General features: G+C 46.6%; 1 protein-coding gene across 2 annotated transcripts in view; it reads right to left on the reverse strand.

Annotated features, from left to right (window-relative positions):
• Positions 1–1,408: 1,408 nt before the first annotated feature.
• POLR1A (RNA polymerase I subunit A) overlaps positions 1,409–27,051 on the reverse strand; it is a 47,741-nt gene continuing 22,098 nt past the window's right edge. The window contains exons 14-34 of one of the 2 annotated variants that reach the window (XM_072126260.1): positions 25,780–25,971; positions 24,583–24,732; positions 24,326–24,509; positions 24,166–24,248; positions 23,574–23,732; positions 19,400–19,498; positions 19,155–19,307; positions 18,737–18,819; positions 18,409–18,574; positions 13,279–13,500; positions 12,829–13,043; positions 10,855–11,022; positions 10,250–10,385; positions 6,907–7,070; positions 6,455–6,581; positions 5,450–5,557; positions 4,667–4,954; positions 4,118–4,318; positions 3,858–3,975; positions 2,023–2,187; positions 1,409–1,802 (exon numbers count right to left, since the gene is read on the reverse strand). In XM_072126260.1, coding sequence (XP_071982361.1) covers positions 1,702–1,802; positions 2,023–2,187; positions 3,858–3,975; positions 4,118–4,318; positions 4,667–4,954; positions 5,450–5,557; positions 6,455–6,581; positions 6,907–7,070; positions 10,250–10,385; positions 10,855–11,022; positions 12,829–13,043; positions 13,279–13,500; positions 18,409–18,574; positions 18,737–18,819; positions 19,155–19,307; positions 19,400–19,498; positions 23,574–23,732; positions 24,166–24,248; positions 24,326–24,509; positions 24,583–24,732; positions 25,780–25,971 — 3,282 coding nt within the window. In that variant the 3' untranslated portion in view covers positions 1,409–1,701. The remainder of the gene's footprint in view (positions 1,803–2,022; positions 2,188–3,857; positions 3,976–4,117; positions 4,319–4,666; positions 4,955–5,449; positions 5,558–6,454; positions 6,582–6,906; positions 7,071–10,249; positions 10,386–10,854; positions 11,023–12,828; positions 13,044–13,278; positions 13,501–18,408; positions 18,575–18,736; positions 18,820–19,154; positions 19,308–19,399; positions 19,499–23,573; positions 23,733–24,165; positions 24,249–24,325; positions 24,510–24,582; positions 24,733–25,779; positions 25,972–27,051) is intronic. The other variant, XM_072126261.1, reaches the window with a different exon arrangement.

Below are 27,051 nucleotides of genomic sequence, written 5' to 3' on the forward strand. Positions count from 1 at the left end.
CCGGGGGGGGTGAATACTCATCACCACCGGGGGGGGTGAATACTCATCACCACCGGGGGGGGGGTGAATACTCATCACCACCGGGGGGGTGAATACTCATCATCACCGGGGGGGTGAATACTCATCATCACCGGGGGGGTGAATACTTATCATCACCGGGGGGGTGAATACTTATCATCACCGGGGGGGTGAATACTTATCATCACCGGGGGGTGAATACTTATCATCACCGGGGGGTGAATACTCATCATCACCGGGGGGTGAATACTTATCATCACCGGGGGGTGAATACCTGTTTTTTTTCTACCACGATGGGGGCAGACTGTACATGAATGTGCATAAAGTAAAAACTTTTTTTGAGAATTGGCTGAAATTGAACAAAGAGTGAGCAATTTAAAGGGGTCAAATACTTTCCATACCCACTGTATACAAGTTTGGGTTTAATCCTGCATCAAGTCATTCCTGAAAGTCATGCTTGATGGTAAAGGGGCCTAGTTTACAAGTTAGCATTAAAAGGCAATGTTTTCCTTGTCCCATCTTGGAAAACGTATTTGCATATTTTTCTGACAAAATATAAGCATCCTGGAACTGAATTGCAGAAAACTTTTTGGCTGAGAAGAGTCACTGTTAGAGGCTGAAAGAGGAGCAAAAAAGAAGCATCTTTTACCAAAATTACATAGGCAGTGCCACAGCCATTCCACCGCTTATTATAGAACAATTACAGAACTATTGGACAGGAGATGTACGTGTAAGATAAAAAATACTTGCCGGCAGGCTGTTCCCTATCATCTCTCACACATGATCTGATCTCTGATCTCTGACCTTGACAGACTGGCAGCTCTTGTGTTCAGTAAATATAAAAATGTGTGTTACATGGTATTCTGGCCACATCAGGCCACGTATAATAGTCAGATCCGAGCTCAGGAGTGCATGGGTCAGAGAACTTTGTTAAATGTGTGGCTTCCGCAGCAGAGGTGTGTATTGTGTGGCTTCCTTTTACTGTGAGGTTCTGCAGCAGCCGAGATGTGGATTGCAAGGTTCTGCAGAAGATAATAGATTTATTCTATGGTTCTGGTTCTGTGGCTTCGCCAGCGGCCGGGGTGTGCGCCGTGTGGCTTCGCCAGCGGCCGGGGTGTGCGCCGTGTGGCTTCGCCAGCGGCCGGGGTGTGCGCCGTGTGGCTTCGCCAGCACGTGAGGTGTGGATAGTGAGACCTCCGCAGAAATTGGTTTGCACTTTGTGAGGTTCTGCAGCATCTGAGGTGTGTACTGAGAGGTTCTGCAGCAGATGAAGTATATATTGCATGGTTTCCCCAGGAAGTGACATGTAGTGCGAGGTTCCACAGCCGCCAACGTGTGGATTGTGTGATGTCTGCAGCGAGTAATAACAGGAAAATCTATTGTAAAATGCTGAAAAGTTCTGGCCCGTTTGGGTTCATATACTTTATTACAAATCGCTATTCTCATACATTTTACATTTGTAAACATTTACACACGAGAGTCACACTCGGGGCTGATGCTGTAATGTGGTGGCGCCAGGCAGCAGCTGGAAAGCTCTGGGTAATCGGTCGTGCTGTGAGTGACCGCTCCGCTCGTTGCCGGATCGTCCTTCCGAGGCTACACAAAGGCTGGATATATCGCGGCAGGACTCCGCGCGGTACATTAACCCTCCGTCTCCTGGCTCTGATTGTTAGTCCTTCAGGTTTATTTCATTGGCTGTTTAAGGTCAAACAATCCTGTTCCTCCTTTGACAACTTTCCCCACCACAAGACAAGCGGACGGCGACTCAAGACAGTCTTTCGCACCTGAAAAAAAAAAAAAAAAGAGAACAAGTTACACAGATGTAGCAGGGTTATACAGTATCACAGGATCTGATCATGTGATGCGTCACATGACATCATCCAAAGATATCAAGGTGGAAGCATTTACTGCTCCATTCACATCCAGAGCTGCGTTCAGAATGGTAGCGGAATGCCCCCCCCTTCCCAGACCCCAGGCACAGTTGTATAGTTCTGGAGCACTTACCTCTCAATGTGGCGTCCTTTAAGAACTGGAAGCTGGTCTCGAAGGTCATTTTCTGGAAAGGCGAGGAGTTGGATCGAATCCCGTTGCGGTTAAGAGGCCGATAAACTCCCTCAAAACACATATAGTCTGCGACAAGGGAGAGGTGACGGGGGTCTATCTCTATACCTGTAGGATAAAGAGGAGGGAGAGGCAGTGAGTGATCCACAACATCACATACAAAATCAGGAAAATATGACTCATTTTCACATGAGTAGAGTCAGGTTTAGTAGTTTCCGGGGTAGGGGGGTCACTACTGAAGCCAGGCGTTATAGCACCTAGAAACAAGCTTGGTGTCATGTTAAAGATAAGAAGCTCATAATTTTAGCTTATGGTTCTGTGAGCTACAGAACTGGACATACAAAGCAGATAAGGAAGAGGTGGGAACTGGATCTTTAGTTCTCTGTATCTCTGGTTCTGTAGGTCACAAAGCCATAAGATGTGTAAAAGAGGGAATTCTAAGAAGGACATGTCATCCCCTGCCTGTAGTAGTTCAGTGGGGTAAAATCTGCTGACACATTCTCTTTATAGGGAACCTATCATCACTGTATAATGCCTGATCTGAATTACACTGTAAGAGCAGGATCTCCAAATGACTCCAAAAATACAACTACCTCACCCTAAAGTGATTCTCCCATGTCCAGCAAATAATTGATGCCGTTTGTGTAATGAAATGTTCTACAATTTTCCAATATACTTTCTATATCAATTCCTTGCAGTTTTCTAGATCTCTGCTTGCTGTTCTTCTACAGGAAGCTTCATTGTTTGAATCCTGTTGATAAACACAGGTCCCTGGTCATGCGATGTCACACAGGTGCACGGTTCGTTATATCCCTGATCATGCAATGTCTCACAGTTGCACGGCTCGTTACATCCCTGGTTGTGTGATGTCACACAGGTGCACGGCTCGTTATATCCCTGGTCATGTGATGCCTTACAGGTGCACGGCTTCTTATATCCCTGGTTGTGTGATGTCAGCCAGGTGCACGGCTTGTTACACCCCTGGTCATGTGATGTCACACAGGTGCACAGCTGGTTATATCCCTGGTCATGTGAGGTCTCACAGGTGCATGGCTCATTATATCCCGGGTCATGAGATGTCACACAGGTGCACAGCTGGTTATATCCCTGGTCATGTGAGGTCTCACAGGTGCATGGCTCATTATATCCCTGGTCATGAGATGTCACACATGTGCACGGCTTGTTATATCCCTGGTCATGTGATGTCACAAATCTTGTTTTATCCCTGGTCATGTGATGTCACACAGGTGCACGGCTCGTTATATTCCTGGTCGTGTGATGTCACACAGGTGCACGGCTTCTTATATCCCTGGTTGTGTGATGTCACACAGGTGCACGGTTTCTTATATCCCTGGTTGTGTGATGTCTCACAGGTGCACAGCTGGTTATATCCCTGGTCATGTGATGTCACACAGGTGCACGGCTTGGTATATCCCTGGTCATGTGATGTCGCAGGTGCACGGCTCGGTATATAATCAGAGCTGTGTGTTCTAACAAGCCATGCACCTGTGTGACATCACATGACGAGAGACTGTTTTCTATCTATAGGAAGTAAACTATGAAGCTTCCTATAGAATGACAGCAAGCAGAGATCTAAAGAACAGTGGCAAGTTAATACACAAAGTATATTGGAAAAACAAAATGTAGAACTTTCCATTACACAAACAGTAACATTCACTTTGCAGAAAGTGGACGAGCCCTTTAATTTCTTCAAACCTAACAAAAAAAAAAAAAACCCTTTAATTTCCCTGATTACGTTTTATCTCGCTGCCTCTTACCATACACAGCAAACACGTCTTTGATTTCCTTCTTCACCACCCTCACCGCAGCCTCGATGCCGTACGTTGCGGTCATTGCGTGGACATCGTTTGAGTACAGGCGGTTCAGGTCCAGGATCTGTCAGGAGAAGGTTGTTGTATCGTAAAAGAGGGTTATCTTGTATATGTAATTATGGAGCCCCCCTGTGATGTTGTGCCCTGTACAAATGCCCAGTTTGCCCCCCATGTATCGGAGGAGACCCTGGGTTACCATCACTTACATCTTTGTATTTGAACATCTCCTGGAGGTTGATGCCTTCGGTGTTCAAGACTTGCTCCTTCTCCCCCTTTGCGTTTGTGGTTTCGTTGAGGAGACAGCGCGTTATCCCTTTGGTCTCGTGGATCATAATGTTTTGCGCCAGGGACTGGAGGACGGAGGAGATGTCGAAGTGAATCCTCATGAGCGGCAGCCTCAACGTGATCTTTAGGAGGAGGAGAAAGGGGGTAACACGTTACTCCGTGAGCTATACACATCAGTAGCGGCTGCACCCATCTAGATGATGGCTCGTTACAATGTATCAGTCTAAGAATCCAGGCCATTAAGATCCTAGAGCATTGCAGACTGTAGACCATTGTATTAGCCATGTACAGGGTCACTACCTCTGAATGCAAGAAGGTCATACGAATGTCCTTACTACAAAAGACACAAAGCTGTAGGACATTTATGGGCTGGGGGTCCTCTGTATACATACATATTATATACAGTGTAAAACTACCCGGGGGTAGTAGGTGAATGGTTGACCTCAGGTGACCCTCCGGCCAGATCTTACCTCGCACCACTGGCTGTTCTCCACATCATAAGAATAGCCTTCTATATTATCGGAGATGTCCATGACGCGGTTCACCCGCTCATCATGACCCTGTTCTTCTTCATCACTTTCCTCGTTATCCGATCCTGAAGGTGAGGGAATGAGGTCGTCGTCAGATGGCAGCACCTCGTCCTCTTCACCATCCTTCTTCTCTGACTCTTTCTCCGGGTTCTCCTCATCTTGCTCTTCTTCAGGTTCTGGAATCGCCATCAATTCCTCCTCTTCTTCCCCTTCGCTTTCATAATCCATCTACCGGAGACATGACAATGTAACTAATATACACAATATGGCCGACATCTAAGAGCTTCTCCCTGCTGTACCCAACTTGCACTCTCAGAACTTAAATCGGTTCCAAAACAAGGCCCAGCGGATACCCCCAGAAACTTCTTAGCCCGAATCAAATGTAAGAGACACCCGCCCTGTACGGAGAAGGCTCGGCCTGTAGGCACACTCCATACGGCCTTCCCAGTACAAGGGTGCATTCACACGCCCGTTATAGGGGCCGCCATCTGGTCGCACATGGACTTCTACGGCTCCTGGTGATGGTGAGCACAAAGTGTGTCGCCCGAGTTGGGCGGCCGCTCTTCTGCCTATGGAGGGAGGAGGGGTGAAGAGCGCTCACCCCTCCTCCTCCCGACCCTGTGCCCACCCAAAATCCACACAGCCATGGGAATGTCCCCTAAGGACCTATATGTGACCCAGGCTGAAGGATTCTCTTTCAGATGGAATAAACAGACACTTCACCTCCTCTTCTTTCTTCTTCTTTAGTTTGGCATCTGTAGCGTCAGCATCGCCCTCCTCGGCTTCTGCATCTACAATATCGGGTTCTTCGCCATCACCTTCTTGGTTTTCCTAGCAAGCAAAAAAAAAAAAAAAAAAAAAAATTGGGGACACGCTCCGTGTTACTGCAAATATATATGCAATAGATAAATCCTCAGTTATATTCAGGGAAATATGTGCTGTTCAATTTAGCCCCCATTTTTAATCCATGAATTATAAGAATATCCTGTGTATAACCCCCCCCCCCCCACATCATGAGAATGTCAGGTCTAGAATCCATACTGCCGCTCTATTCAGTACTTATGAAGTGGTAAGAAATTGCAGAGCACAGCCTTCAGGGATCTCACTCTATAAGAATGTACCAGAGACATTTATTATTGTAGCCGCGCGCTGTGCTCAGCAATTCCTGATGCTCCTGTAGTATTGAGGAGTGGCAGTCAGCATACTAGACTAGGAGCTTGTTCTCATTAATGGTGGGAATCGAATCATGGATAAGGAATAAGAATAGAAATTGATTCATTGATATCATTACTATAGAAGAACATTCTATACATTAGTCATAGAACAAGCCTAAAAGAAAACTACACAGACTACATATCATTTGCCTTCCATCCTTATTGTGTGAATACTCAACGACTGGAGACTTGTGAGTAGGCGCGGCTTATCTCCCACTGCCAGTACATAAAAACACCAAGGTCAATAAAAGGAGGGCGCAGCGAGCCGGCTGTGTCCAGATATGGAGTCGGCACACAGTCACCTGTGCTCTGTATAAGTGGAGGGGGATTATTACATACATCCACCTGTGACCCCCCCACCCCCCACCCCCCACTGCTGCACTAACATATCATGGACCTCCACTGGATCAGCAGATTCAGAAGTAGGAAGGACTGGCCCATTGGTTTGCGAGGCTCTGCTGAGGGTGCATGTGTAGGGTAAAACTAGAGGAATAGCTGTCATTTCATATCCCACCTGTGTCTCTGTAGACTCCCCAACTTCAGCCAAATCTTTCCGCGACGCCTTTCTGCTGCTGACATCGCTAAAGGTGGCGTACCTGGCGCATCTCCTTTGGAGGGAATCCAATGTGATCCGGAAGAACCTGCAGAATGGAATCCATCGCATCGTTACTTCATCTCAAGGCAGTTACATTTTTGTTATTACTAGCCCCACCATTATTCCACTAGCAATCTACCCCATTATTCTAATTAGGATCCATCACGTCAGGTGGGCGGGACAAAAACTCTGGCACCGCCCACCTGACAGCAGAGAGTCTAAAAATCGGGTGCTGGTCCTACAGCAGCGACTCAGGATGGATGGGGCTAGACAAAAAAAATTCCAACAGAGTGTCACATGTATCCGATAACCAAGCCCCAGGAAAGCGGGTAGAGGGGGAGGAGTCTAACAAATCGGACGGGCGTACACACCTGCTCTCCATGAAGTGTAGGATATCTTCGGGTGTCAAGCATTTCTCATGCCGGTAACATTCGTAAGGCAAAAAGTGGAATTTTATTTTGTAGATGTGATATTTCCTGCGTTTCTCTTTCTCTCTAATATTGAGGGTTTCCTCCACATCCATCTTATGCAACAACTGGAAAACGAGAAGAGATCTCAGCATTAATGCCACCACGAGGGCCATGATGGCGGCCATAGAGTGCCCCGAGCCGTGCCCGCACCTACACCTCCGCCCCCCCCCCCCACCAGGGATGAACATATGAAGGCCGGGAATGGTCTCCCTTGACCAAAAATAAGGAGTATGAACTAAAGACCACCACCCTAGCCCACCAGGGAATCACAGATTAACCCCCTTATACCTTATGCCTACACTACAAAAGGACAAAGATACATTACCCTACACCACGCAAATATCAATTAGAAACCCCTCCCTTGTCCATCAAGAAGTAGAAGATAATATTTCAGCTCTTGTTGGTCTAACTCCTGACCCTAGACCACCCAAGAACCGACGACCCCCCATAATCTATACCAGAGCTAACATAATCCCCCCTAAGGAAGACTATCAGGGGTGCAACACCCCCAGGACCGTGGGATATCAAATATTGTTTCTAACCTACCTCAAGCAGTGGATCTCTCCAGTTCTGTTTGACAATCCTGATATTAAATCAAAAGGGAATTGGGTTTCTACCAATTTTATTTTAATTTAGTCAAAAAACGAGATACCCAACAAAGATTTTCCTAAACAGAGGGTGTGCACCCATCATGGGTGGGGATGACTCTTCCATTACATTCCTAATGGACTGTTCCCATACAATGCCGGTCTCTACGTCCCCAGGGGGGGGGGGGGGGGGGGGGGCATCTTGTCTGCACATGTAATAGAGTCCGCAGTCCATATAACCCGTGCACTTATAGGAGTCACAACAATACACCCGCTATCTATCTTATCATTATGCTCGCATTCCACAGAAATCGATCCGGAAAGACAGGGAATAGGGATCCTGGAGACATCGGTGATCGGTCACATGATCTCGCATCACTATCTTATACAAGGAAACGGCCTTTTAAAGGGACAGTGTAGTCACAGCTATTTCATTGAGCAGGACCTGGGGGGAGTAGCAGGACTCGAAGTCTTGCTACAACCTGGAGTCCTTGCTCCTCCCTTCAGGCCCTGCACCAGGTATAAGGCAGTGACTGGAGTGTCCCGTTAAGTCGGCTCCTCTGTGGTTTTCCTCCTGGCACTCACATCCAAGAACACAATTCATTATCCGCTTTATAGGACTAATTAATACTTCCTTCTCGTTAAGCAGGGAGGGAGCTGCAGGCAGCGGCACGCGGCAGGGACCGTAACGCTTTACGAGGGAGTGAGATCATCATCTCAGATAATGAATCACGATAATCACAGGGTAACAACCCTCCCGGCGTGTTAAAGGGATGGGCTCACTAACCATACAGATCTACAGTAAGTCATCTCTCCATTGGGGCTTATTGAGGGAACTGATGCAAATCCAACAGAAATCTACCATGAAAATCCATCATGGACATTACTCCTAGATCCAGGCACCGAGACTGTGATGATCTTCTTATATTTATTATCCATGGCCGCCTCACTTCAACTTGCAAAATCATGAATATGAGCCAGAAGAGATCTGGGGGTAGTTACCAGTGCCCCTTCATGCAGTAGCTTCAGGCTGTTACACTGTCTCCCCCTCATGTAATCTCACTCTACCACACAGTGTGCAGAACCCCCCCCCCAACCCTTACATTAACAGCCTGTGAAGCTACCGCACGGAGGGGTTCTGGTAACATCCCCCAGAGCCTCAGTAGCATAATTTTGTTGATTTTAGAAGGAAGGAGGTCTAGGATAACGGAGATTCTCACATTCACAGTGCCTGGATCTAGGAGTAATGTCCCTGTTTTATCAGGAAGGACTGTGATGGTAGATTTCCTTTAGATACCGTATATACTCGAGTATAAGCTGACCCAAGTATAAGCCGAGGCCCCCAATTTTACTACAAAAACCTGGGAAACCTATTGACTCGAGTATAACCCGAGGGTGGGAAATGCATTGGTCACAGCCTCCCCATTATATAGCCTGCCGAACCCTGCCCCATAGTATATAGCCAGCACCTGCCCCCCAGTATATAGCCTGCCAGCCCATATCCCCCAGTATATAGCCAGCAGCGGGGGAAGCCAGAAAGGTGAGTTTTGATATATATCTTTTTTTACTCGAGTATAAGCAGAGTTTGGGTTTTCAGCACTTTTTAAGTGCAGAAAAACTAGGCTTATACTTGAGTATATATGGTACTTAGATTTTGGATCAGTACCGCTACTTCTATCCAGAGTCCATTCTCTTGCACATGCCTGTTCAGATATAGAAAGATGCTAAGACAGTCCCCTGCCATGATGCGCTGGTGGGAAAGGGGGGTCCAAAAATGTACCCATGATGAACACTCAGGGCTCATAACAGTTTACCTGATTAATATACATAAAAAAGATTCTGTATCCTTTATGTATGTAATATGCTGCAGAGCTGCAGTCACAATTCTGTGAACAGAGCAGGTGTTTACTAACCATTCTTTACTGTACCTACAAATGACCTATGTGTAGACAAACAGTCTGGAAAATCCCTTTAAGAGTGACTCTAATCCTACCCCACCAGGTAATGGATGAAATGTTTCTAGTCTTCCCTCTTATATGAAATCTCACCCTTTTACCTATTAAAAAAAAAAAAAAACTCTTCCAATTACGTCAATTAAAAATGAGCAGAGAAGAGTCAGATTTTACCGGAGAGGAGTCAAATTTAGAGGCTGCAGGGGAATGTCTCACTTCAGACACCTCTAGCAGTTCTATAGCAGCTAGAAACATAGTACAGGTGTCATAACAAAGAAAATAATCTAATTTTTAAGATCATTTCAGGCTTGTGGTTCTGTAAAGTAGAACCAGAGATAGAGGCATGTAAATAAATACTGGATGTGGATTACTGCCTGTATCTCACAGGACCACAAGCCTGATGTGATCTGTAAAAGAGGAGAATACGACCCCAACAGCAAGTCTCTAGGTACTATAGGAAAAGGGGCGCTTAAAGTGACACTCCTGTGCAACCTCATCACTGGCAAAATATGACTCTACTTTGCTCATTGTCACTTCACTTCGGAGATTTTCTTTTCGGTAAACGAGTGAGATTTCACATAATAGGGAATTCTAGACATTACCTCTTCTACCTTAGGGTGCTGGTAAGTTAATGGGGTGACATATTATGACACAGCCCCTTTAGGGGTAAGTGGGCGACTCCCCCACATGAAGCGTCAGACTCACCTCCGCCAGACACACGCGGGACAGTTCTTTCCTCAGCTTTTTCACCTTCTTCAAGGCTTTCTTTGTGGGGAGGACAGGGATGCTCATCATAGGAGTCTTTATATTGGAGCTCGCCATCAAGAGAATTTCTCTAAGTCTGAAAGGCGAAAGGACAACAATTATTATTAATGGAAATAATCACAATCTGATAAACCAGGGACACTTACTCATCGATCCAAGCTCCGGGACTGTGGTAAACTATTTATATATGCCATCTATGGCCTCCTTCTTTCTAAAATCAACTTTTAAAATTATTCTACTGAGGCTGAAGGGCTCCTGGGACAGTTCAGAGCCCAACTGTACTGCCGCTTCACAGGCTGTTACACTGTGCATGAGCACTACCTCTTACTGTGTGCTGAAACATGGAATGTAGCGATATTATATCAGGAAAAGGGAGGGGGGGGGTGGAATGCTGAGGGGGGAAAGGGAGAGACAGTGTAACCATCCTAGAAGCTTCAACACAGAGGGGCTTTGGTAACATAGACGTTTAGGGTAAATGATATGTATATCCTCTCTAGCGGCACCTTACCAATCCAAGATACCCCCCGCAGCATGGAACCACTTACCTGGGAATACCAAGAGTGACATTCATCTCTCCTCTGCCGGCAAAGTGGAAAGTGTTGAGTGTCATCTGGGTGGACGGCTCTCCGATGCTCTGAGCTGCAAGAAGTCCCACCGCGTCCCCGGGTTCAGACAAAGCTCGCTGCCATTTCAGCTGCAGCAACGTCTTTAAGCTGTGTCCAAAACATAAACCTTTAGGAGCGGAGAAGTAGAGACCTGGCTGCAGCTGCAGCTCACTCTCCCCCCTCCCTCTCCATAGACTTCTAAGTAATCAGAGCAGCCAAGTAAGTGGGGAAGGAAAAATTTTCCTCAGGTAAGTTACATAACAAAAAGCTTCTCTTCACTTCTACTGCTGAATTATGCAAAGTTTATTAAAAGTTAGTGACTAGTCCTCAGCGTATACAAAATATATTTCTTTACCTCTTCATTTTTCTGATAAATCCAAAACAATTCACAGCTACACTAAAAGGTGTATCCTAATTTCTTCCACATACATATATATAGCTACACACACAGTATATATTATATACTCCAGATCAGACTCTAATTTCACTGTTAGATTTCTCTCTCTGCAGTTCCTTATCCATCCCATAATCCCTGAGCACAGCATCACAAGGGCAGCTAGAGTCATTCATGTTTCTGCCTGCAGGGGGCATTGTAACAACCCTTCAAAATTTTCTATGATGACACCTAAAAAAACTAAGTGGACGTCCATGTCTATCACGGAGACAGGAGTCTGTCTGATCAGCAGGCTGCCGGGAGATGCAGTGATGAGTAGAAGGGAGAGAGAATAAAGCTGCTTCAATCAGAATAGTTATCTTATATATCGCCATCATATTCCATAGCGCTTTAGGGATTCTAGAAGAATATATACAAATAAATGTATACATTACAGAGTAATAACATAGTCATATGGAACAATGGGAGTGAGGGCCCTGCTCACAGGAGCTTACAGTCTATGAGGATGAGGGGTGACACAAGAGCTTACAGTCTATGAGGATGAGGGAGGTGACACAAGAGCTTACAGTCTATGAGGATGAGGGAGGTGACACAAGAGCTTACAGTCTATGAGGATGAGGGGGTGACACAAGAGCTTACAGTCTATGAGGATGAGGGGGTGACACAAGAGCTTACAGTCTATGAGGATGAGGGGGTGACACAAGAGCTTACAGTCTATGAGGATGAGGGAGGTGACACAAGAGCTTACAGTCTGAGGATGAGGGGGTGACACAAGAGCTTACAGTCTATGAGGATGAGGGAGGTGACACAAGAGCTTACAGTCTATGAGGATGAGGGAGGTGACACAAGAGCTTACAGTCTATGAGGATGAGGGAGGTGACACAAGAGCTTACAGTCTATGAGGATGAGGGAGGTGACACAAGAGCTTACAGTCTATGAGGATGAGGGGGTGACACAAGAGCTTACAGTCTATGAGGATGAGGGGGTGACACAAGAGCTTACAGTCTATGAGGATGAGGGGGTGACACAAGAGCTTACAGTCTATGAGGATGAGGGGGTGACACAAGAGCTTACAGTCTATGAGGATGAGGGGGGGTGACACAAGAGCTTACAGTCTATGAGGATGAGGGGGGGTGACACAAGAGCTTACAGTCTATGAGGATGAGGGGGGGGTGACACAGGAGCTTACAGTCTATGAGGATGAGGGGGGGGTGACACAGGAGCTTACAGTCTATGAGGATGAGGGGGGGTGACACAGGAGCTTACAGTCTATGAGGATGAGGGGGGAGGCACAAGAGCTTACAGTCTATGAGGATGAGGGGTGACACAAGAGCTTACAGTCTATGAGGATGACAAGAGGTATGACAGCTGGTATAATGGTGCAGCCATTCTTTATAAGGGAATGGGATAAAAATAATGTAGTAAATAAAATGCTGCTTGAATGATTGGGAACATGCAAGGACCCTGAAGATGTGGATCACATCATAACTCGATGTGCCGCACACCATGCAGTCACTCACCTGTCAGACGACACCCTGGACCTCTCATAGCGGGTGCTGCTGTCCATATCCCGTTGAACGGTAAACGCTTCCACTTGGTCTTCAAATTTTTCGGACACCGATCCAAAATAGAGATCAGGGCGGAGAACCGAGACACAAGGATCGGGAATGTGCGCTGACCGCTTCTTGTACTTGTTCTGTACCTTATCGGGCAGTTCACGCCAATTCTCTTGTAGCTAAGGAGAAAAAAATATATCAAAAATAAAACCACAGATATCGTCAAAAAGCACATGAGAATAATGAATAATGGTCGCACGGTAAAGCTGCAAATGTATTCAGAAACAAAGCCAATCGGTTCACCAATTCAATTTGTGATTGGCAGAGCAGCGTCCACTAGCACTTCCTGTGGTCAGGACACGCCCAGGAAGTGCATTGCAGCAGTAGCGGTCCCTATGACAACTGGTGTCTCACCTGAACCACTGCCTCAGTCCTTCCATCGAAATTAAATCCCTCTGGAAATTGCTCATTGTAATAGGCCATCTTCTTTTGAGAGTACAATAGGAAAGCCCCCATTCTTTGGGAAGGAGTAGGGTGCGTCGCTCTCCACTTTCGGATAGCCCTGCTATGGAGTTGTGCCTTCTCAGAATCCATTTTACTCAAGACTTCATCCAAGCGCTTAGACTTTTTGATCACCTTTGAAAGGAAAAGATATTACCAAAAACTAAAGTACATTTCCGGATAAGAAAAAATGGAAATGGTCAAGGACCAAAGTATGTAACAAGGTCTGTGTATACCATGTATGTACAGAGACGGAGAAAGCAAAGGTTACAGGGTCTATCACACAGAGAGTACACTTATCCTGTGTTATACTCCAGAGCTGCACTCACTATTCTGCTGCTGGTGCAGTCACTGTGTACATACATGACATTACTTATCCTGTACTGATCCTGAGTTACATCCTGTATTATACTCCAGAGCTGCACTCACTATTCTGCTGCTGGTGCAGTCACTGTGTACATACATGACATTACTTATCCTGTACTGATCCTGAGTTACATCCTGTATGATACCCCAGAGCTGCACTCACTATTCTGCTGCTGGTGCCGACACTGTGTACATACATGACATTACTTATCCTGTATTATACCCCAGAGCTGCACTCACTATTCTGCTGCTAGTGCAGTCACTGTGTACATACATGACATTACTTATCCTGTACTGATCCTGAGTTACATCCTGTATTATACCCCAGAGCTGCACTCACTATTCTGCTGCTGGTGCAGTCACTGTGTACATACATGACATTACTTATCCTGTACTGATCCTCAGTTACATCCTGTATTATACCCCAGAGCTGCACTCACTATTCTGCTGCTGGTGCAGTCACTGTGTACATACATGACATTACTTATCCTGTACTGATCCTCAGTTACATCCTGTATTATACCACAGAGCTGCACTCACTATTCTGCTGCTGGTGCAGTCACTGTGTACATACATGACATTACTTATCCTGTACTGATCCTGAGTTACATCCTGTATTATACTCCAGAGCTGCACTCACTATTCTGCTGCTGGTGCAGTCACTGTGTACATACATGACATTACTCATCCTGTACTGATCCTGAGTTACATCCTGTATTATACACCAGAGCTGCACTCACTATTCTGCTGCTGGTGCAGTCACTGTGTACATACATGACATTACTTATCCTGTACTGATCCTGAGTTACATCCTGTATTATACTCCAGAGCTGCACTCACTATTCTGCTGCTGGTGCAGTCACTGTGTACATACATGACATTACTTATCCTGTACTGATCCTGAGTTACATCCTGTATTATACCCAGAGCTGCACTCACTATTCTGCTGCTGGTGCAGTCACTGTGTACATACATGACATTACTTATCCTGTACTGATCCTGAGTTACATCCTGTATTATACTCCAGAGCTGCACTCACTATCTGCTGCTGGTGCAGTCACTGTGTACATACATGACATTACTTATCCTGTACTGATCCTGAGTTACATCCTGTATTATACCCCAGAGCTGCACTCACTATTCTGCTGCTGGTGCAGTCACTGTGTACATACATGACATTACTTATCCTGTACTGATCCTTAGTTACATCCTGTATTATACCCCAGAGCTGCACTCACTATTCTGCTGCTGGTGCAGTCACTGTGTACATACATGACATTACTTATCATACCCCTGTAACTAGCCAGCTTGATAGTTTAGGACTAGTTGCTTCCTGTTGCTATAAGAGATCATGCCCCTCTGATCGCTCAATGATTCCAAAGGTTACGGTGCCAGAAGGTTTTATGAATGGGTCACACAGAGGCTAAAGCAAATATCATAAATTCTAGGTGTAAAGATTATTTTATGATCAAGCTCCAGAGCCATCACTGAAGACCATATGGCAGCATGTATAAGTTATATCCTCCTTTATCACACACAGGTCAATAGCAACCGAATGACAACCAGATGACAATGTTATGCGTGAACTTAAAGAAAATCTACCATTTGTTTTTATGCATTATGAACCAAACATACCTTGATAATGCTGGAGCTACACTGATGCAGAAACATATCTTGTTTAAGCCCTGAACTGAGTGGTTTCGCTGAAAAAACAATTATAAAATTATGATAATGAGGGTCTCGCTTTTGCGGCTAACCCCGCACTACTCCTCTTTCCCCGATTATGTACTGCTCCAGCCTTGTCCTGCCCAGCATAAGCTGAGAATACGTCATCACTGTGTTGTGCCTGACAGGCAGAAGTAATCAATCGCTGTACTATCCACCCAGCTGCTATGTCATCAAGCACAGGTTGATTAGTCCAGTCTGTGTATGTGAAAGTAACGTTATTTATGTACGGCAGTCATTCTGCAACCAGCGTTCCCAAGTTCCTGAATGACATTGCAGCAAAATGATCTTCAGGATACTGGGAAAGCTGGATGATGCCACAGGCTCATGTGGAGGAAGGCTTATGGGGGGTGGATGAGGCAGCCTTATGCATGCTGGATGAGTGCATAATTGGGGTAAGAACCTCATTATCATAATTTTATGTTTCTGCATCCATGTACCTACAGCATTCTCAGAGTATGTTTGGCTCATAATGCATAAAAAAATGGTAGCTTTCCTTTAAAATACTGTACAAATAACTAGGAGATTTCTTTAATTAATTAATTAAAAATCAAGAATGTACAATAATGGAAGATATGAATATAGTGTCATACTACAATAAAAAAAAAAAAAGACAGGCTACAGTCACACACATGTATGGGGGACGTATGTACGGCCGATATACGTCCCCCATACATTTCTATGAGCTATCTTTTCCCTTGATACGGCGCCGTATCTTCCTATAGCGCCGCAGCGCCGATGTATGCATGCCGTACTACGGTACGGCAGGGATACATTGTGTGAATCTAGCCTTACAGCTACTGCAAGAATATAACTACTATAATACTGCCCCCTATGTACAAGAATATAACTACTATAATACTGCCACTATGTACAAGAATATAACTACTATAATACTGCCCCCTATGTACAAGAATATAACTACTATAATACTGCCTCCTATGTACAAGACTATAACTACTATAATACTGCCTCCTATGTACAAGACTATAACTACTATAATACTGCCCCCTATGTACAAGACTATAACTACTATAATACTGCTCCCTATGTACAAGAATATAACTACTATAATACTGCCCCCTATGTACAAGAATATAACTACTATAATACTGCCCTCTATGTATAAGAATGTAACTACTATAATACTGCCCCCTATGTACAAGAATATAACTACTATAATACTGCTCCCTATGTACAAGAATATAACTACTATAATACTGCCCCTATGTACAGGAATATAACTACAATAATACTGCCCCCTATGTACAAGAATATAACTACTATAATACTGTCTCCTATGTACAAGAATATAACTACTATAATACTGTCTCCTATGTACAAGAATATAACTACAATAATACTGCCCCCTATGTACAAGAATATAACTACTATAATACTGTCTCCTATGTACAAGAATATAACTACAATAATACTGCCCCCTATGTACAAGAATATAACTACTATAATACTGCTCCCTATGTACAAGAATATAACTACTATAATACTGCCCCTATGTACAGGAATATAACTACAATAATACTGCCCCCTATGTACAGGAATATAACTACTATAATACTGCCCCCTATGTACAAGAATATAACTACTATAATACTGCTCCCTATGTACAAGAATATAACTACTATAATACTGCCCCACATGTACAAGAATATAACTACTATAATACTGTCCCCTATGTACAAGAATATAACTACTATAATACTGCCCCCTATGTACAGGAATATAACTACTATAATACTGCCCCCTATGTACAGGAATATAACTACTATAATACTGCCCCCTATGTACAGGAATATAACTACTATAATACTGACCTCTATGTACAGGAATATAACTACTATAATACTGCCCCCTATGTACAAGAATATAACTACTATAATACTGCTCCCTATGTACAAGAATATAACTACTATAATACTGCCCCTATGTACAAGAATATAAGTACAATAATACTGCTCCCTATGTACAAGAATATAACTACTATAATACTGCTCCCTATGTACAAGAATATAACTACTATAATACTGCTCCCTATGTACAAGAATATAACTACTATAATACTGCCCCCTATGTACAAGAATATAACTACTATAATACTGCTCCCTATGTACAAGAATATAACTACTATAATACTGCCCCTATGTACAGGAATATAACTACTATAATACTGCTCCCTATGTACAAGAATATAACTACTATAATACTGACCTCTATGTACAGGAATATAACTACTATAATACTGCCCCCTATGTACAAGAATATAACTACTATAATACTGCTCCCTATGTACAAGAATATAACTACTATAATACTGCCCCTATGTACAGGAATATAACTACTATAATACTGCCCCCTATGTACAGGAATATAACTACTATAATACTGCCCCCTATGTACAGGAATATAACTACTATAATACTGCCCCCCATGTACAAGAATATAACTACTATAATACTGCCCCTATGTACAAGAATATAACTACTATAATACTGCCCCCTATGTACAAGAATATAACTACTATAATACTGCCCCCTATGTACAAGAATATAACTACTATAATACTGCCCCCTATGTACAGGAATATAACTACTATAATACTGTCCCCTATGTACAAGAATATAACTACTATAATACTACCCCCTATGTACAAGAATATAACTACTATAATACTGCCCCCTATGTACAGGAATATAACTACTATAATACTGCCCCCTATGTACAGGAATATAACTACTGTAATACTGCCCCCTATGTACAGGAATATAACTACTATAATACTTCCCCCTATGTACAAGAATATAACTACTATAATACTGACCCCTATGTACAAGAATATAACTACTATAATACTGTCCCCTATGTACAAGAATATAACTACTATAATACTACCCCCTATGTACAAGAATATAACTACTATATAGGGTCACATACCTCGTAGTTCTCAGCAATAAACGGAAACTGCTTTGGTTGCAGGAACTGTGTCTTGGGTACATCCACACCGTCTTCACCATACAAGAACTGCACCACGCTGCCATCGCTGTCACGCACCGTCAGGTCGTACTGCACCACCAGCCCCTCCATATGCTTAATGATGCACCTAGACAAGAAGGGAGGAGAACCTAAAACGTTAGCAGGACAACCTGAGTGATGTGGGAGGGGGGGGGGGGGGGGCGGTGCGGTGGTGCACCATCTCCTCATTAGAAGGGCCACCACAGATGGTCAGGCATACTGGAGATAAGATGGAGAACTTGCCACCCACCTCTGAAGATAACCGGACCGACTGGTCTTTACAGCAGTGTCCACAAGACCTTCTCTCCCGGCCATACAGTGAAAGTAGAACTCCTAGGGCAGAGGGACAACACACAGGATCAGAAAATTTTAGGGGAAATAGGCCCCACCGTTACAAGCCTGACCACCTCTACAGTTATGTCTCCAATTACTTGGTTCCTTTAGAGTTCAACTTACATTTGTTCTGAACTCCATCTTGCTAGCAAGAAGGACAGAAGCCGACATGTTACATAGATGTCTATGGAGAGGGGGAGAGGAGCCGTGGGCTGCTAAATCTCCAGCCACCAGCTCTGAGACAATCCAGCCTTTTACCTATCTCCACCCCCCCAGTACACTTTGCACTATAGACTATAACAACGCCTGGTACAGAGTCACCCCCGACCACTTACCGGAGGTTTGATGCCAGTGAGAAAGCGGCCAGTGACAAAGCCCCCCGCTCGTGGAGCAAAGTCATACGGCTGGAAACATGGCAGCGACTTCCCAGAAGGCATCAGAGGTGGCCGACGACCCTCCAATTCAATTTGACCCAAGAGACAGGAGATCTGTAAAAGGGCAAAAACACAACATAATAATAAGACATTGAGTGGAGGAGCCATAAAAGTCCAAAACATAGAAGGAAGATGACGACCAGCACCTGCATAGTGTTCACCGTGGATCCTTTAGCTCCGGACTGGACCATCAGCTGCAAATTATTTTCTGGGAAAGGTCTGTGGAGACCGAGCGGCATGCACACCTAGAAGAGACAAGAGCGTGACGAGGCGCACACCTAGAAGAGACAAGAGCGTGACGAGGCGCACACCTAGAAGAGAGACAAGAGCGTGACGAGGCGCACACCTAGAAGAGAGACAAGAGCGTGACGAGGCGCACACCTAGAAGAGAGACAAGAGCGTGACGAGGCGCACACCTAGAAGAGAGACAAGAGCGTGACGAGGCGCACACCTAGAAGAGACAAGAGCGTGACGAGGCGCACACCTAGAAGAGACAAGAGCGTGACGAGGCGCACACCTAGAAGACACACAAGAGCGTGACGAGGCGCACACCTAGAAGAGACAAGAGCGTGACGAGGCGCACACCTAGAAGACACACAAGAGCGTGACGAGGCGCACACCTAGAAGACACACAAGAGCGTGACGAGGCGCACACCTAGAAGAGAGACAAGAGCGTGACGAGGCGCACACCTAGAAGAGAGACAAGAGCGTGACGAGGCGCACACCTAGAAGAGAGACAAGAGCGTGACGAGGCGCACACCTAGAAGAGAGACAAGAGCGTGACGAGGCGCACACCTAGAAGACACAAGAGCGTGACGAGGCGCACACCTAGAAGACACACAAGAGCGTGACGAGACGCACACCTAGGAGACACACAAGAGCGTGACGAGACGCACACCTAGAAGAGAGACAAGAGCGTGACGAGGCGCACACCTAGAAGAGACAAGAGCGTGACGAGGCGCACACCTAGAAGAGACAAGAGCGTGACGAGGCGCACACCTAGAAGACACACAAGAGCGTGACGAGGCGCACACCTAGAAGAGACAAGAGCGTGACGAGGCGCACACCTAGAAGAGAGACAAGAGCGTGACGAGGCGCACACCTAGAAGAGAGACAAGAGCGTGACGAGGCGCACACCTAGAAGAGAGACAAGAGCGTGACGAGGCGCACACCTAGAAGAGAGACAAGAGCGTGACGAGGCGCACACCTAGAAGAGAGACAAGAGCGTGACGAGGCGCACACCTAGAAGAGACAAGAGCGTGACGAGGCGCACACCTAGAAGAGAGACAAGAGCGTGACGAGGCGCACACCTAGAAGACACACAAGAGCGTGACGAGGCGCACACCTAGAAGAGAGACAAGAGCGTGACGAGGCGCACACCTAGAAGAGAGACAAGAGCGTGACGAGGCGCACACCTAGAAGACACACAAGAGCGTGACGAGGCGCACACCTAGAAGAGACAAGAGCGTGACGAGGCGCACACCTAGAAGACACACAAGAGCGTGACGAGGCGCACACCTAGAAGAGAGACAAGAGCGTGACGAGGCGCACACCTAGAAGAGACACAAGAGCGTGACGAGGCGCACACCTAGAAGAGAGACAAGAGCGTGACGAGGCGCACACCTAGAAGAGACACAAGAGCGTGACGAGGCGCACACCTAGAAGAGACACAAGAGCGTGACGAGGCGCACACCTAGAAGAGACACAAGAGCGTGACGAGGCGCACACCTAGAAGAGAGACAAGAGCGTGACGAGGCGCACACCTAGAAGAGACAAGAGCGTGACGAGGCGCACACCTAGAAGAGACAAGAGCGTGACGAGGCGCACACCTAGAAGAGAGACAAGAGCGTGACGAGGCGCACACCTAGAAGACACACAAGAGCGTGACGAGGCGCACACCTAGAAGAGACAAGAGCGTGACGAGGCGCACACCTAGAAGAGACAAGAGCGTGACGAGGCGCACACCTAGAAGACACACAAGAGCGTGACGAGGCGCACACCTAGAAGAGACAAGAGCGTGACGAGGCGCACACCTAGAAGACACACAAGAGCGTGACGAGGCGCACACCTAGAAGAGAGACAAGAGCGTGACGAGGCGCACACCTAGAAGAGACACAAGAGCGTGACGAGGCGCACACCTAGAAGAGAGACAAGAGCGTGACGAGGCGCACACCTAGAAGAGAGACAAGAGCGTGACGAGGCGCACACCTAGAAGAGAGACAAGAGCGTGAAGAGGCGCACACCTAGAAGAGACAAGAGCGTGACGAGGCGCACACCTAGAAGAGAGACAAGAGCGTGACGAGGCGCACACCTAGAAGACACACAAGAGCGTGACGAGGCGCACACCTAGAAGACACACAAGAGCGTGACGAGGCGCACACCTAGAAGAGACAAGAGCGTGACGAGGCGCACACCTAGAAGAGACAAGAGCGTGACGAGGCGCACACCTAGAAGACACACAAGAGCGTGACGAGGCGCACACCTAGAAGAGAGACAAGAGCGTGACGAGGCGCACACCTAGAAGAGACACAAGAGCGTGACGAGGCGCACACCTAGAAGAGAGACAAGAGCGTGACGAGGCGCACACCTAGAAGAGAGACAAGAGCGTGACGAGGCGCACACCTAGAAGAGACAAGAGCGTGACGAGGCGCACACCTAGAAGAGACAAGAGCGTGACGAGGCGCACACCTAGAAGACACACAAGAGCGTGACGAGGCGCACACCTAGAAGAGACAAGAGCGTGACGAGGCGCACACCTAGAAGAGACACAAGAGCGTGACGAGGCGCACACCTAGAAGAGAGACAAGAGCGTGACGAGGCGCACACCTAGAAGAGACAAGAGCGTGACGAGGCGCACACCTAGAAGACACACAAGAGCGTGACGAGGCGCACACCTAGAAGAGACACAAGAGCGTGACGAGGCGCACACCTAGAAGAGAGACAAGAGCGTGACGAGGCGCACACCTAGAAGAGACAAGAGCGTGACGAGGCGCACACCTAGAAGAGAGACAAGAGCGTGACGAGGCGCACACCTAGAAGAGAGACAAGAGCGTGACGAGGCGCACACCTAGAAGAGACAAGAGCGTGACGAGGCGCACACCTAGAAGAGACAAGAGCGTGACGAGGCGCACACCTAGAAGACACACAAGAGCGTGACGAGGCGCACACCTAGAAGAGACAAGAGCGTGACGAGGCGCACACCTAGAAGAGAGACAAGAGCGTGACGAGGCGCACACCTAGAAGAGAGACAAGAGCGTGACGAGGCGCACACCTAGAAGACACACAAGAGCGTGACGAGGCGCACACCTAGAAGAGACAAGAGCGTGACGAGGCGCACACCTAGAAGAGACACAAGAGCGTGACGAGGCGCACACCTAGAAGAGACAAGAGCGTGACGAGGCGCACACCTAGAAGACACACAAGAGCGTGACGAGGCGCACACCTAGAAGAGACAAGAGCGTGACGAGGCGCACACCTAGAAGAGACAAGAGCGTGACGAGGCGCACACCTAGAAGACACACAAGAGCGTGACGAGGCGCACACCTACAAGAGACAAGAGCGTGACGAGGCGCACACCTAGAAGAGACACAAGAGCGTGACGAGGCGCACACCTAGAAGAGAGACAAGAGCGTGACGAGGCGCACACCTAGAAGAGAGACAAGAGCGTGACGAGGCGCACACCTAGAAGAGAGACAAGAGCGTGACGAGGCGCACACCTAGAAGAGACAAGAGCGTGACGAGGCGCACACCTAGAAGAGAGACAAGAGCGTGACGAGGCGCACACCTAGAAGACACACAAGAGCGTGACAAGGCGCACACCTAGAAGACACACAAGAGCGTGACGAGGCGCACACCTAGAAGACACACAAGAGCGTGACAAGGCGCACACCTAGAAGACACACAAGAGCGTGACAAGGCGCACACCTAGAAGACACACAAGAGCGTGACAAGGCGCACACCTAGAAGACACACAAGAGCGTGACGAGGCGCACACCTAGAAGAGACAAGAGCGTGACGAGGCGCACACCTAGAAGAGACAAGAGCGTGACGAGACGCACACCTAGAAGAGACAAGAGCGTGACGAGACGCACACCTAGGAGACACACAAGAGCGTGACGAGGCGCACACCTAGAACACACAAAAACAGGTGCAGAAGACACACACAGGAGCGGTTCACGAGGCGCGTGGCAGAAGACACACACACACACACACACACGAGGGCATCATGAGGCACGCTACCACAAGACACACGAGGGCGCCATGAATTCCTCTAGAAGACACTTTACTCAAATACTTTAAGTACACCTCCTGGCTCCTCACCTGATTTATCTCGTTGCTCAACTGATTGACTTCCTCCTTATACTTCAGGTCCACCATGTTGAAGTCCCTCTGGTCTTTGTTGAGGTGGGCGTCCTGCCATTTCTCTCTGGCCTCCTCATCGGAGGAGAGCGGTGGGAGGTTGAATGCGGCGCGAACGGCCTAGAAGTGGGAAAATAACATCACTGACTGCACAGGTCTCCAATTCCATTCACTTCTATGGATCATCTAGGACCATACAACGTGTGACCCCAGAACGTGGATACTATTATTACTATAGGAGAGATCCTATAACAGATCCCATCCTCTGGAGGCACAGATCATGGAAGGTATTTTCAGGAAATGCAGAGATCAATGAGACATGAGGCACACAGATTTTTCTGCCAGGCCGAGCAGGAGGGACACCTGGTCTCCTTCTGATAACGTATCGATGGAAATGAGCTGCAGCACAATGGGGTTTATTGTCCTTATTGATTGGGCCAAGGGGAGATTATGGGTTAATGACCGCAGAACACACAATGGCCTCCAACACCCCGGGATCGATAGCACTTATATCTTCTAGGATTATCAAACACTGCACATTATTAGGACTTACCCTTCCTCCACAAAGCGGAGAACTTTCCACGATCTTCTCCCGGGCCTCATCCGCATAGGGTCGTACCAGGATATCCTCCACCCCTGTAACACAGAAGAGTTACTACATATCATAATGGAGATAGCCCAAGACCTGAAGAAGAGCTCCGAGCAGAACTTACCCATAGTGAAGCCCCGGTAGAGCTGCAGGTAGGCCGTGAATAGCCGGGCCAGACAGGTAAGTAGCTTCCCGCTGGTCTCCCCACCGTACAGCTCGTAGCAGCAGTGGACAAGACCGAAGGACGAGCTGCCGTAATGTGCCTTATCCAGGACCCCGCAGAGCAGCTCCCCATCTCTGATGATGACCTACAAGAAGTCATAGTCATCACTATAATCCACAATACTAAATCTGCTATGATAAACACTATGGACTACTTACCTGCGACTCACACATAGAGTCAGAGTTGAAGCCAGGGATGCTGCGGGGAGTTTTCCTCACCCAGGCTTTCCCTCCGATCTTTGCTTTTCCCGATAGGTTGAGGGGTATGAAGTGATCCGGGATTACGTTGATTAATAACGTAGAGACCACCTGGGATACAAGAGTGCACAGAATATGAGCAGGTAAGTCTGGGTACTTACCTCCATGAAGGTAACATACTGTATACATATATGGCACAAGGAGAACCAAGAGCAATAAAATAGAACAAGATAAGTGTGTGATCAGTAGGGGGGCTGACTGCTAGGACCCCCCCACAAAGATAACCACAGGGGTCCCATAATCCTCTGTGGGCACTAGACATCCATGGACACTTCTACAGGACTAACAGAAGAACCACAGAAGTGACTGACCCATTAATACCCTTCATGTGAAGGTTACGGCACATGAAGAGGCCATTGTATCCTATCATTTTAGGTGGAAAATTCTAATAAAAATTGGGCAACATGGTGGCTCAGTGGTTTGCACTACAGCCTTGCAGTGCTGGGGTCCTGGATTCAAGTCCCAGGATAAACATCTGCAAAGAGTTTGTATTCTCTCTGGGTTTGCATGCGTTTACTCCGGGTCCTCCAGTTTCCTCCCACACTCCAAAACATACTGGTAGGTTGATTAGATTGTGAGCCCCATGGGGACATGGACTGATTTGGCAATTGCTGCGCAATCTGTGTGATCTGTACAAATAAAGGAATCATTATTATCATTATATGACCTCTATATGGAGTGGATCAGGCTCCATCTTGTGGCCATGCAAGGAACTACAGCAGTGAGAAATAGCACCTGTGCAGCAAGGGAGTAGGTGACCTTTTTACCCTTTTTAAAACCAGGATTGACAAAATGTTAACTCTTGACTCTCCTCCAGCGTTAAACAATACATAAAATACACATTACACACCTTCGGACCTCAGAGCTATAGGATTCCTAGGATTTCACGCATGTGTATAGCATCTGTAATATACTCTTAATACTCACACAACAAAGCTTGTTACGATGTATCTATTCTAGGCAGACAGCAGAGGTAGTGAGCCCTCTTGTGTCCTGGATACAAGACGGTGGTCCCCCATTCTAATGCTCAGGCCTCCACCACCCCACATTTACCTCCCATCCCTTGCAGAGCCAGAGACCACGAGGCCACAATGTTACCTGTTTTCCGGTCCATAGTTTACAAGGCTTCATGATTGCAGGTGGAAGGACTTTTACTCGGCCGTTCTTATCGGTCAGCCCTCTATACACCAGCTCCATGTACTGGTCTCTGGTGAAGAAGCAACCGCGGATGGTCATGCTGGCTCCGGACACCATGTGATCCTGGATGAGGCCGGCTAAGGGGGTGCCATCCTGGCGGGAAGGAATATTATCATTTATTCACAGAAAAGTAAAAAAAAAAAAAAAAAAAAAAAAAAAAAAACACAACATTGACACAAAATATTTGTAACCGCTAATATCGACAACTGCGACAGTCAAAATCACCTTCAAAAAAATATAAGGGGGTCTTCACACAGTAAATATTCGTAATTATACAGATTATTAAATTATATACATCCGTAATACAATGAGAATGTCTCTGATGTAAATGTATCATTTGTTCTGTGCAGAGCAGCCAATAAATATATCTTCTTGCCCTGCTTGTCAGGGTAGGAGCAGAGCCCTTGTGATGCAAATAATTAAGTAATATCTTGTCAATGCCAACAATCTGTAGGAAAAATTGCCAAAGGGGGAAGGAAACAAAGTGGGATTTATAGTTATTCCTGTTATATATTTATTAAGTTACAGACCAAAATCAGGAGTGTGACCCCTCGATCCCCTCATTGTGACACTCCTGGTCATTTATAGAAGCCTAATGTGTTCAGGGGCTTCTTGTAATGCTTCAAACAGAAGTGAAAATTAGAGGAATAATCTATTATTTAGGAACCTGGGTATGTATGCACCGAAAGAATAATGTGCAGTAACCTCCTTCCACTATCATACGCCGCTGCTCATAAATCTCCACCCATGACGGCTCATCACTGCTCAAGCAGGAGGGAGGATCAAATATTTAGATATAAAATATTGAGGAGACGTGGACAGGGCCATTGGGACAACCCCCACGAATCACAAGAACGTGGGTCAGATATACCCATCACACCACCGATCTGGCTGGAGCACCCGGCTGCGCGTGCTCGGGCTGCCCTGTTTATCTCTATGGGAGTTCTTGGAGATGCCATGCACGGCCACCTCGGTGGTGCTATGAAGGGTGCGACGTTCTTGTATTCATTTCACTGAGACCTCGTGGATAAGGCTCATCTTTCTCACAGGTAAATGGAGTGTGGATGAGGGGACACTCCCCTCTGGTGGGAGCAGAGCAGGACGTAGTAGAGAACTGCTGGTAATTTGCTGACGCTGTGACACGCCATCATCCGCCGCTCAGTGTACAGCTGC

Source organism: Engystomops pustulosus, chromosome 1, assembly GCF_040894005.1.
Source record: "Engystomops pustulosus chromosome 1, aEngPut4.maternal, whole genome shotgun sequence".
Classification (NCBI taxonomy): Eukaryota; Metazoa; Chordata; class Amphibia; order Anura; family Leptodactylidae; genus Engystomops; species Engystomops pustulosus.